The sequence below is a fragment of the Crocodylus porosus genome, unplaced genomic scaffold (assembly GCF_001723895.1).
Source record: "Crocodylus porosus isolate Cpor-Errol unplaced genomic scaffold, CroPor_comp1, whole genome shotgun sequence".
NCBI lineage: Eukaryota > Metazoa > Chordata > Crocodylia > Crocodylidae > Crocodylus > Crocodylus porosus.
This window is the reverse complement of record NW_017728943.1, coordinates 67,466,198-67,478,253: the sequence shown is the minus strand read 5'-3', so window position 1 is coordinate 67,478,253 and position 12,056 is coordinate 67,466,198. Positions and strand designations below refer to the sequence as shown.

The window sequence follows — 12,056 nt, the reverse complement described above, 5'->3', positions numbered from 1 at the left end:
TGAGATTTTATCTATACTGGGGTTAGAGTCCGTCAGTGAAAGTAATAACTGTGAGAACAGTTAAAAGAAATTGTAACAACGTTTTCTGCCTCCAGGAGCATTCACCAACTTTACATTCTTCAAGAGTAAGAAATTGATTAAGATGGCTTGGTGTTTTGGGACTATTGTATATGTATCCATACCATATATGGGAACAATCATGGAGCCTTCTGTACTTACTTTTGCAGCCTTTGAAATAACCTGCTCCATTTCTTGTTTGATGTAAAAAGCAAGTCACTTCTGATGGGAGGGGCCAAAGGAACAGAGGAACATGCTGCTACTTAGTATTCTTATTCTTCCTACTTGAAGAGTGATTGTTCCTTCAAGATTGCATTAACCGTTATTTCTCTTGAGCTGTATAATCATTTTTTAATTGATTTTTCTGTAACATTGGTATCTCTTAAAATGGTACTTGTAAATTGAGAAGCATCAGCTAAACTGGTCTCTGGGCTAATGCTTTTGGTAAATCGATTCTGTGCTGTTGAGGTGCTGAAACTACTTCATTTGGCACAGTTTGAAAATCACTTGGAATATTTCAGACTTCCATTTGCAGGAAGCAGCCTGCTTGCTTCAAGTATGGGTATGTTTTAAGCTTGCTCTTAAAAGTAATCTCTTAAACACTAGTAAACATCTGATTATAGATTCTTTCCAACTAGTAAGTTGAAAAGTATTGCAAGATGAGAGAGTTCCAAATGTCTAGACTTAGAATAAATGTTTAACATATTTTGAAACATAATGTTTCAAACAGAAAATTTTGTTACATCCTTATGACTGGGCATATCATTTAAGAGCCCAGTTTTGTTTCATAGGCAAGAAACTGCAGCCTAACGTATGGGTTGGCATCATATGGCTTCTGGACTGGATCTGGCTTGTAGAGCCAAAAGCCTTTGGGTATGCCAGGGGTGGGTAAAATGTGGCCTGCGGGCCGGATGTGGCCTACCAGGCCATTCCATCCGCCCTGCGGGATCCCTAAAAAATTTAGAAAATTTAATATTTATCTGCCCCTGGCTGCCTGTCATATGGCCCTTGACGGCTTGCCAAAACTCAGTAAGCAGTCCTCCGCCCAAAATAATTGCCCACCCCTGGCCTATGCTCATGCCCATGTTAGGGCTTTTTGGTGAGGAGCTGAACTGGGGTTGGGGAGCTGGAAGCTGTACCTGTGCTGTTGCCACTTCTCTCTCCTCTCCCTCCACCTCCCCAAAGGCTGTAGTGTGAGTGCAGAGTCAGCTACAGAAGAGTTGAGGTAGGGTGGAGGGTAGGGGGTTGGCACTGTGTGTGTGCCTGCACTACTGCTGCTTCTCCCTGCCTTCTGGCATTCAAGTTTTTGCTGCTGTGTCTGTTCATGTCCTTTCCCATAAAAATTCCTTGCTATTTTTTACTAGCTACATTTTAATGCACAGGTCAGAATTAATAGCTGCTACTAGTTGGGGATCTAAGCTATTGCATTGCTGTTTTTTTTAGAAGGAAGGAAGCTGAAGGCATCTCATCCTGAAATGGGAAAGAAATGTAATTTTTTTTAAAGACAGTAAACAATTTAAATTGGTTTTGCAACCATAGGCAAGATGCAGCTTAAAGCAACCATCTTCACTCTTGTTTTTCATATTACTTAAGAACTTTCTGCTTTTCTTTCTCAAAAATAGATCTGCTTTATCACAGACTATGGCATCAAAATGCTTTTGTAGCTGCCTTAGGCTTGGTGTAGGGGAAAGAATTTAGGGAAAGCACACAGAATTATCATTTAAGTCTTGTAAGTTTTATGACAAAACTGACTTCAGCACAAAATGGCAACAGGTTATGCTATACTTATTAAACTTCCATGTCCTGTAGTCTAGAGGCACAGGAAGGAAAAATGCCAAATCCTGCACTCAAATTCTTCTTTGTTTTAATACCATAAAGCTCATCAAAGTGAATACTGGAGAAAATAATTGTAAACAATTGAATAGTTACCTTGATTAATGCATCAATTTGTACTGGAGGCAAAGACTAACTCAGTTTGTTGGTGACTCTTTTAGGGCAGTTAACATGCACAATACTTCAATTTTCCTTAATATTTAAAAGTGATTTGATCCTGTTCTTTCCAGTTTTCAAGTGAAGGGAAGCCAGAATTGTAGTGCCCTGAAGCAAAAATAATAATATTGAATAAGAGATGCATTATATGCTTTCAGTAAACCCTTCCTGAGATCACCAGACACAAAGCTGTGCCTCCCAAGTCTTTGTTTGCAGTGCATTTTTTTTATTATGGTGTTTGCTACAATGTTTGTCCATTTGGGTTGACTCATATTATTTGTACACACAAAACTCTCGGTGAAGGGGATGGGAGTTTGCATACAGTAGAATGGATTGGTATCTGTATCCAAGCTGTGGGCAACAATGTACTTTTTTTAGGTTTCAGCGCCACCAAATATTGCTGAGTCAGCAGTGCACATATTGTAGATAAAAGCAATGATGGTGAATAATTCTTAGCTTTATAGCATCATGTCTATTGCTTTTCATCAATAGACATGAAAGCACTTTATGGTGCTTATCCTCCTTTACAAGTGATGAAGGGAAGTGACTTGCCTAAGGTTGCTCAGCCAAGTGGTGGCAGAATAAGAAACAGAATCCAGTCTTCTGAGTTCCAGTCCATTGCCCTCTGTAGGTCATATTTGCATATCTGATAGCTAGTAGAATAAAACATTTACACCTTTCTCTTGCCATTTAATTAGTATTTAGAAAAATGGGGAACTAACAAATTTGCAGTTTTCTGGAAATTAGTTGTGAGAACAAAGCAGAAACTGTTTCCTGTTATGATGCATCTTAGCTAAAAAAAAAAAAAAAAAGTGACAAAGTCTCAAAGCTTCTCTGTGAGTATTGATCTGAACATTTTCATAGCCTGTTAAAAGTTAATTTTGAAGCTAGAAACCTTAAGAATAGGAGATTGGGCATGGCTAGATGATTAGATATAATGGGAGAGGATGAGCCATTAAAACAAATATGCTTTTCAGATAGCTTCCATCTGTTGGAGTGTTTGCCATTAGTGGGCCCTTGTCTGCACCGGCATCCAAAATGAGGCAGCACCAGCTGTCTGCACAGTCACAGACCTGCAGTGTGACCTTGGCAAGTCCCCTTTTATTTTGGTGCCTATTTAGATTGTAATTGGAGAAAGGTTCTCTCAGCCTACATACAGAACTCACGTGCGGCCTCTAAAAATAGGTGTAATGCAAATAATGATCTATATCATAGTTGGTGTAGTTCTATTCCCATGTGGATGGACCGTGTAGGAGCAATTGAAGGGATGGCAAAATACAGAAAGAAATAAGTTCTGCAGCAACCTTTAAATCAATAGGGAAACTGAGTTTAAACAGCCTGTTCAGCATGAGGGAATCCTTATAAATACAAATCAAAGCAGTGAACAAGAAGCAAAATGGATAACAAATTGAAGGATATTTGCTTTTACGTGGGATCAACCCCATCCCTCGCAGCCTGGGTAAGGAGCTATGCATTCTCCAGTATGCGTTTCCAAAAGCCCTCTTTTTTTTTTTAGAAAGTCCTGCTCTTTGTACAGACATCTAAAGAAGAAAAAAAGAAAATTAACTCCTTGTGTACTAGAGTCTTGGCAGTACCTCTGCATTCTGTCTGTTCTCAGGTGCAGTAGAGTCAATGTTCCTGTTATGTCATTACAAATTACATGGCCAAAAGTAATTAGTTCAGTTAACCCTTCATTTAACAGTGGTGTGATCTGCTAGAAAGGTTGGGGGTGAAGAATGTTTCATTGCGATGTGTTTTTTATCATTCTGGTAACGTTATGTCCACTGTTTTATCAAAAAATGTTTGATGGCTTATTTAATATCTTTAGAATAATTTGTGTATCATAGCGTATCAGTTGCTAATACTAGACTAATGCATCTTTAATTTTTGTTTTTTAGTCATGTTACATTCACTGATGCAAATTCTATAGCCCGCTATCTTGCTAGAGTTGCCACTTCTGCTGGGCTATATGGTTCAAATCTTTTGGAGCACACAGAGGTGAGACAGTTATGCATACTTGATTTTTACATTAAAAGTATTTGATAGGTTATATGTTTTTCTTGCTTTCTAACTAGCAGCTATTGTGACTTAAAGCTGTGCAGCTGAGTAAACTGCGCAAGCCAAATTAACTGCTTCGTAGAGATCTCTCTGATTGTATCCCCAAGTACCAGATTGGTTCTCTTTTTGCCTTTGTGAAATGCTGGGCCAAAAATTGCTCCTGATTCTTGATCTCTGCAGTACAGCTGGGCAGGCTGCATTCTCATCTGGGAGTCTGGCCAGCTTTTGCCAATTTGGAAAATCTACTTCCTGGGATACCCTAAATTCTCTCAAGTTTCTCCAAAATGAAAGCTAAAAATGACCCTAAACTTTCCTCACAAAAGACCTTTCTCAGTTACCTTATTATCAGGACTTGATGTATGAACTTAGCGCTGAGTCCAGCCCAGAATAGCCATGTGCTGAATTTTAAAGATGATGCCTCAGATGGATAGAAGTCACAGAATTGTTTCCTGTGAATTTAGAGAGGATTAATGCTTCCCTGCTTTTCCACATTCCTTTTAGATCGGAGAAAGTCTTTCATTAAGCCTGGGAACTTTTCTTTTTTTCTGATGCAAGAAGAAAGTGCTGCTTTAGTGTATTGCCCAGAATGGCTTCCGTTTCTTCGTGGTTAAATCCATTAACTTTCTGACTCAACTTAGAATATCAACCAATAATTCTGCTTTAAGTGCAAAACATTTGCACTCCAAAAACATATTAGCAAGATCAATAATTCTGATGAAATACGTCTCTCAACTTTTGAGGTTTTATTCCCCTTTCCCCAAAGAAAAAAGTGTTTTAAAAAATGTTAGGACAGCTGCATTTGTGGTAGGAATATTTCTGATGTAATTGCAAGTGAGACAGTTGAATTCTGTAGCTGTGTGATTACATCTGTGCCTGCCACGTTGGCTGGACAGTTGGAAGTATTCCTGATGCAGTTCACAGAACTCTTACAGTCCTAAAGCCATTCCATATGTATGAGAGACTTTACAACTGAGGTATTCAGTTTGTACACGTGTAACCAAACCCTCAGCTGGTAAAATGTGTGTGGCTCCACTGAAGTCAGTTAAGCTGTCATTAATTACAACTGAGGGTCTGAGTCTTAGAGATTGAAACATTGAGAAATAGTGACATGTTTCTTTCTTTATGGAAACAAGTTTTGGGAGGGGGCAGGGGAGCTGAAAAGGGAAGACTAAAAGAACAGAGTGAAAAAGATGTGGGGCAAGTTGGTGTAGAATTCACGTTATTTAGTAGCTTGCCAGAATTAAGAGGGAATCAAATGGAACACAGAACTCAATTTTCAGGTACTTCACATATAATGCTACTAGTGAATCTTACCATTTCTTAATTTGAAGGAACAGGTTATTTCCATTGTTTTTTAAAATTATAAGTGTTAAGAGAAGCTAAAATCATTAGCTTTTTGTCAAGTTTTGTCTAAAAGGCCACAGTTTAAAGGTCTGGAAGTAATGTCATCTTTTAGATTAAGGCACAAGCTTAGATCGGTGGTCATCAGAGATCAAATGTTCCATTATACCTGTGTAAATCTGGAATAATTTCATGAATGTCAGTGACAACAGTCTGAATCCAGTTTGAGGATAGAAATTTTCCTTAAGCTTGTAACTCAGCTTTATATGAACCCCAGATTATCTTGTTGGTAAACTGAGAATAGTTCATGAACCTTATGCTATGAATTAGGGCAGTAATTGGCAACCTTTTTAGAGTATGGGATGCTGTGATCCATAGGGCCCAGCTGCCACCTACACTTTTCCCTATGGCACCACAGGGAAAAGCACCTGACAATGACACCTGCTGCTTCTTGCTGCAGCAAAACAGGGAAGCGGCTGCTGCCAAAGCCCCATGTCTGCAAGTCAATCGAAGAGCTCCACAGGTTGGATCCAACCTGCAGGCCATAGATTGCCAACTCTTGAACTCTAAGGTCTCCAATATCCTCAAAAAAGTATTTATATTCAGTGGCCTAATTAATACTTAGTATCTTTTAATAAGCTTGGTTGTGCTTTTTTTTTTTTACTTTTATCAATAAGAATGTGTCTTTACCTAGTTAAATGTTATATGTATTTCTTTGTTCATTAAAATTAGATTGACCATTGGCTGGAATTCAGTGCTACAAAGTTATCTGCTCCATCCCAGTTTCCTTCAGCAATCCATGAACTCAATCACTGCTTGTCTCTGAGAACCTATTTGGTTGGAAATTCCCTGAGTCTGGCAGACTTGTGTGTCTGGGCTGTACTAAAAGGTATTAATAGTTATGCAAGTGCTGTAGCAGCTTTGCAAATGTGGCATACTGTTTAAATCTGTTCCCTTTAGTCTCAGCAACAATTTAATAGGCAGGAATATGTAAGAGCAAGGTGGACAGTAATTATGGATTGGTAAGCATGAAGGTTTGTGTCTTGGCTTAAATCCTTTTAAACAAAATTTTTTACATTTCTTAAATACAAGTTACACTGTTGTGATTGATAATGCCTTTTTCTTTTCTTTTTTTAATGCACGTAGCCCTTTTTTTTTTTTTTTGCCTTTTTCTAAAATATGAGAAATTATTCTTGGCTAAATGCATGTGTGTGAGATTAGAGTGCAAATTAGTACAGAATTTTGTAAAATTTTTTTAGTGAAAGCATTATTAAAACAATCATTGTTTTATCTGCTGTGGTGTCTTTTAAAACGTATTCCGTATTTTTCTCATAATGTTAAACAAACTGTGAGTGAGTTAGCTTGTTAAAATGAAATTCTGTAGTAACACTGATAATTGTCTATTGGACACTTATTCATGCCAGTCAAGTTTGAATATAATTCATGCCAGTCTGTGAATCATGTCAGCACGGTTTAACATTTTTCCTGATCTCTTTCTGAGGTTGCAGCTCTGAGACTCAAAATTGAAAGTAACATTTTTCCTTTAGAAATACATTAAAAAGATATTTTGAGGCAAGGATTTTTGTGTGCGAGTCTATTGATTGGATCAACTTTGTGGTTGCGGGGGGATATAGATGAGCTTTTCGCTACCACAGTACCCTTTCTCAGAGATCTTAAGAAGAGTACTGTAGTACCCAAAAGCTCATCCATCTCCCTCCCAAACATATAGTTGATCCAATCAAAGATAGCACCCACAAAAATCTTGTCCGTCCTAGCTACACCTACTCCTTGTAAGTTGGAGGCCTGGTTTTACTTTCCATGGCTTCAGTTTTACAAAGTGCTGTCTGCATCATGGAAGTAGGTACAGTACAGAGAAGTTTATATTCTTGTTTCCATGGAAGCAATATGGATATGTCTGTACTGTCCTGTGTGCATGCCTAATGAAATAGCAAAGTACTGTGGCTGCATTAATGTTGTGCAGGGCACAGGCTAATTAGCTTTGCTGTGAGAGAGAGCCTGTTGGTGTAAACATAGCACTGTATTTAAAACAGATACCCTGGACTTTAGTTCAGGTAGTAATGAAGATGCTCCTTGATATTGTTTTGGGAAAGGCTCTAGGAAAGACTGCATTCTTTAAGTCCTTGTCTACATTAGAAAGCCCTTTTAAAGGCAAAACCTTGAGATAGATGCAGGTCTTCTGGCAAAAGATGGTTTCTGCTGCTGGAGTTCCTGCTTTTCAGGCAAACTGTCATGAATGCAGGAAAAACTCCTGTCAGCAGAGCTGCATGCACAGTAGGGGGGTCAGTAGCGCTACCACCACAGTTAAAGGAGCAGCCTGTAGCATAAATCTACTCAGAAAAAATATGCATTGTGTTCAAGGAATTGCTTTCATGAAAGAAATGGTACAGAATATTTTAATCAAGTTATAATTTATCAATGTAATCCAGTTGTAAATTCACAACTTTAAAAATAGTCTGTTTCCGAACAGGCAGTAATATATGGCAGGAAGAGTTGCAACAAAACAAGGCTCCAGTCCATGTGAAACGCTGGTATGGCTTTCTTGAAGCACAGTGTGCCTTTCAGTCAGTGGGTACCAAGTGGGCTGCTGCTACACCAAAGACTAACGTGGTAAGTTCTTATTATATGATGGTAAAATTCTTCAGGCATTTGTCTGGTTGTGCAGTTTGCATAAAATGTGTAATCATGTTGCTGTTTTTAAGGTAACAGAGAAGAAACAGGATGTTGGGAAATTCGTTGAACTCCCAGGTGCAGAGGTGGGGAAGGTCATTGTACGATTTCCTCCTGAGGCCAGTGGGTAAGATGACTTGTTTCAAGAATGGTTTGTGTTTTTACTCGCTTCGCTTTCAAAAACTGTAATGATGATGTTGGTCAGTTGGTTTGCTTGTTAATAAATTTGGTGTATGTTAGAGGACACTTCCATCATAAAAGCAACTTTCAAGGTCACTTGATAGCTAAAAAATGCTTTTTCAGATTTTTTTGGCATGGGTCACTTAATCTTTTTCTTCCCTGGAGCTTAACCTCGTAAGTAGCATTAAGCTAATATTTAAAAAACAAATGATGAGCTCCTAAAAATATTTTTAATCTGCGTTCAGTCTCCCCTTTCCTTTTAGAGTAATCTGAGAAAAATAAAGAATTAATTATCAATACTTTTCTGTAGACTTGTTATTCAGCTTCTTGTAACTTTTGGTCATTGCAGTACTCTTTCTCATTATATGACTTGAATATAAACAAGTGACATTTGAGTAATAGTTTATGTGTATAGAATAGAGTAACTGTACAAATACAGTGTGGAAAAAGTGGCTTTTGGTGTTTTATGTTGTTAAAAAAATACTCCTTACTGTAAACTGAAGGTAAGATAACAGGTAGCATATGTTAATTTTTGGAAAAACGAAATATTGTATAGAAGTAGTTTTTAGTAGCTTTGTGTTAATCTGACTTTCTTGCGGGTGCTGGTGCTGGTGCCTTTGTTACTATAAAATAAATTCTAATATAATAAAGGGCTTAGTCTGTCTGTCTGTAACACTCTTGGAGCACTCTCCTTACTGAAACAACCAATCAGAGTGCTCCAAAAGGTGTTACGGACAGGAGGCAGCAGTGGAGTACCACCATGACAGTGGGAACAGAGCAGGAGAGCCAGTTCATCCCTGCTGGTCTTAGCTCCCATCCCAGCCCTGCTTCTTGGAGGGGATGGTGGGGCAAGCTTCGCCCTTCCTTCCCCCTGCACCTCTCTGTCCCGGGTTGAGGGGTTAGGGTTAGGAAGCTTCCCTGTCCCTTTCCTCCCTCCCGCCCCGTTGTTCTTGATGGGCAGTTCTCTAGTAAATGGATTACTTTTTTTTTAAAAGAATCTACTAGCTCATGTTTTGCCAGTTGTCCAGAATAACTGTGCAGTGCAAGTACTTCTGAACAAGCTGAACTTCTAAAATGTTGACTGTATTGCTTTTTAACAAAGAGCTAAATAGTCTTATGCTAAAACATAAATTATGAAATTGCAAAGAGAAATTTTAGTCATACATTTTCACTATTGAGTTTTATATTAGAGATTGAAAACCTCTGATTAGATTGTTATACAGAAAGTTTAAGATATTGCATAAACTGGTTTTATAATTTCCATTTCTTTTGTGAGATGCGTGACAAGAAAGAATTAAATTAAAAGATAGGAAGCTGTATGCTTACACATTTCACACTTAAATTTTTGTTAATTTTTTTTTCTTCCCTTAAATATTATTTTAGGTATTTACATATTGGTCACGCAAAAGCTGCTCTGCTAAATCAACACTATCAGGTTAACTTTAAAGGAAAGCTCATCATGAGGTTTGATGACACAAATCCTGAAAAAGAAAAAGAAGACTTTGAAAAGGTATGTGGAGAACAATGGAAGCTATTTCTGGAAGAAAATCATGCAGTTGCCTTGAATTGTATCTATAGATCTAGTGGTTCTCAACCATTTTAGCTTCAAAGCATCCCTATATAACTTCTCTGTATGTAGTTGCACTCTGGTTGAGAATCAGTGAGCTAACTCTAAATTTGGAAACGTTATTTAGGGTTACCTTGAGGCTAAAAAGGTTCAGAACCCCTGATTTGGTGGTACTAGGTAAGGGCAGCAGGACCTGCTCTGCACTCTCCGCCTGCACTCTCCCTGCCTCTCATCTGTACGTGAGGGAACAGTGGTGGCATCTGCCACCAAAGCTGTTCCACTGGGGTCTCGTATGACAGTAGCTAGAGCCATCTGCCCTGCAGCCCTGCCTGTTAGTCCTGGGAGCCCCAGAGTGTTGAAGCATCCTGGCTGAGAATCACTGTTACAGATGTACAGGTGTATCTATATTAGCAGTATGCCTTATACTTTCCTTAAAAGCCAAGACTTTTTGGTCCAGTACCCCATTGTCTTCCCCTTCGCTTAGTACTTGCTTCATGTTATTGTGCTGCCTATATGTTTGATGGCAACTAGTTTAGAGAATTGAATTTTAAATAGCCTAACCACAAATTGCAGCCAAAGTTCTAATTTAAAATGATTATAGGCACTGAAGCCATCGGTGCTTATAATTAAGGGGTGGGCAAAATTCGTCCTGCGGGCCAGATGCGGCTTGCTGGGCCATTCCATCTGGCCCACGGTATCCCTAAAAAATTTAGAAAATTAGTATTTATCTGCCCCTGGCTGCCTGTCATATGGCCCTCGATGGCTTGCCAAAACTCAGTAAGCAGCCCTGCCCAAAATAATTGCCCGCTCCTGCTATAACTTACTGTGTTCAAAAATCCCCACTTCACATAGGAAATACTGTATAAAATATCCCAGGTGTCCAGGCTTTTAAATTTTCTTAAAAATTATCCTTATAGCCACTTTCTTAATATTTGCAAAATCTTTAAGATGGCGAAAATTGAAATATCTATTTTCACCTTATGCTGCTTCTGGTGCCTGGATAGAGGAACCTCCATATAGGTGGCTCTTGAGGCTTGCAACTGTTCTTACTTGATTAAACATGCAACAGACTTTTAGGGAACCAGCTTTTCCTATCTGATTTTTCCTGTCCCATTCTTTCTTGGAGGAGTGGATACCAGGCTTCAGTTTCTCTTGCTCTGCAGTGAGCATCATCCTGGGTCTCCTTTATATAATTCTGTGAAGTAACAGCAAATTGGTCCAGTTTATTTTCATTCATGACTTGTATTAATATAGTGATGCCTTTTGGCAAAAGGGTCATTTCAAACTGAAAAAGTTTAACATAGATAGAGTGAACAGTTAGCTGTTTCTTTTCAGTTATGAATATTACAGAACAACACTTTTCAGGTTATTCTGGAAGACGTTGCGATGCTTCACATCAAACCAGATCAATTTACATATACCTCAGATCATTTTGAAACAATAATGAAATACGCAGAGAAGCTCATTCAAGAAGGGAAAGCTTATGTGGATAACACTCCTGCAGAACAAATGAAAATGGAGCGTGAACAGAGAAAAGAATCCAAACACAGAAATAACTGTAAGATACTTTGTGGCTCTGCTCCCACCTTTTGTTACCTTTGTTAGTGAAATACAATTTTGGGTGATTCATTGATCTTACTACCTGTTTTCAGTTGCTGTGAATGCATAGGAAGCCAGTGGGGACACAGGGGTGCTGAGGTGATCAGTGCTTTGTTCCACAAAGCAAGATAAATGAGTTTTCTGTATATGTGATTGGCCTATTGCATGTACACAGTAATGTCTGCCATGCAGTTGGATTTTTAATGCCATATGCTGAATGTGTAAAAGAAATTCAGGACTCTACTGTACTGCGTCTGAAGAGTGGGTGACATTGATATGTGTTAATGCAGGAATCAAAATATGCTACTATGGCCAGGTGAGTAACGTATTAAGAAAATCTTAAAATTCTTGTTTGTTAGCTGTAGAAAAGAATCTGGAAATGTGGGAAGAAATGAAAAAGGGAACAGAATATGGACAAACCTGTTGTCTACGAGCAAAAATAGACATGAGTTGTAACAATGGATGTATGAGAGATCCAACTCTTTATCGTTGCAAAAACCAGCCACATCCACGCACTGGAAATACCTACAAGTATGTGCTCTTTGGGTTCAGACTGAATTTTTTTTTTTTTTTTTTT

The 12,056-nt window shown here is 38.5% G+C and overlaps 1 protein-coding gene across 5 annotated transcripts in view; it reads left to right on the top strand.

Moving 5' to 3' along the window:
- EPRS (glutamyl-prolyl-tRNA synthetase) overlaps positions 1-12,056 on the top strand; it is a 57,470-nt gene that overhangs the window by 8,436 nt on the left and 36,978 nt on the right. For all 5 annotated transcript variants that reach the window (XM_019549493.1, XM_019549490.1, XM_019549492.1 and 2 more), the window contains exons 3-9: positions 3,945-4,044; positions 6,178-6,334; positions 7,934-8,073; positions 8,166-8,260; positions 9,697-9,823; positions 11,246-11,438; positions 11,839-12,010. In XM_019549493.1, coding sequence (XP_019405038.1) covers positions 3,945-4,044; positions 6,178-6,334; positions 7,934-8,073; positions 8,166-8,260; positions 9,697-9,823; positions 11,246-11,438; positions 11,839-12,010 — 984 coding nt within the window. The remainder of the gene's footprint in view (positions 1-3,944; positions 4,045-6,177; positions 6,335-7,933; positions 8,074-8,165; positions 8,261-9,696; positions 9,824-11,245; positions 11,439-11,838; positions 12,011-12,056) is intronic.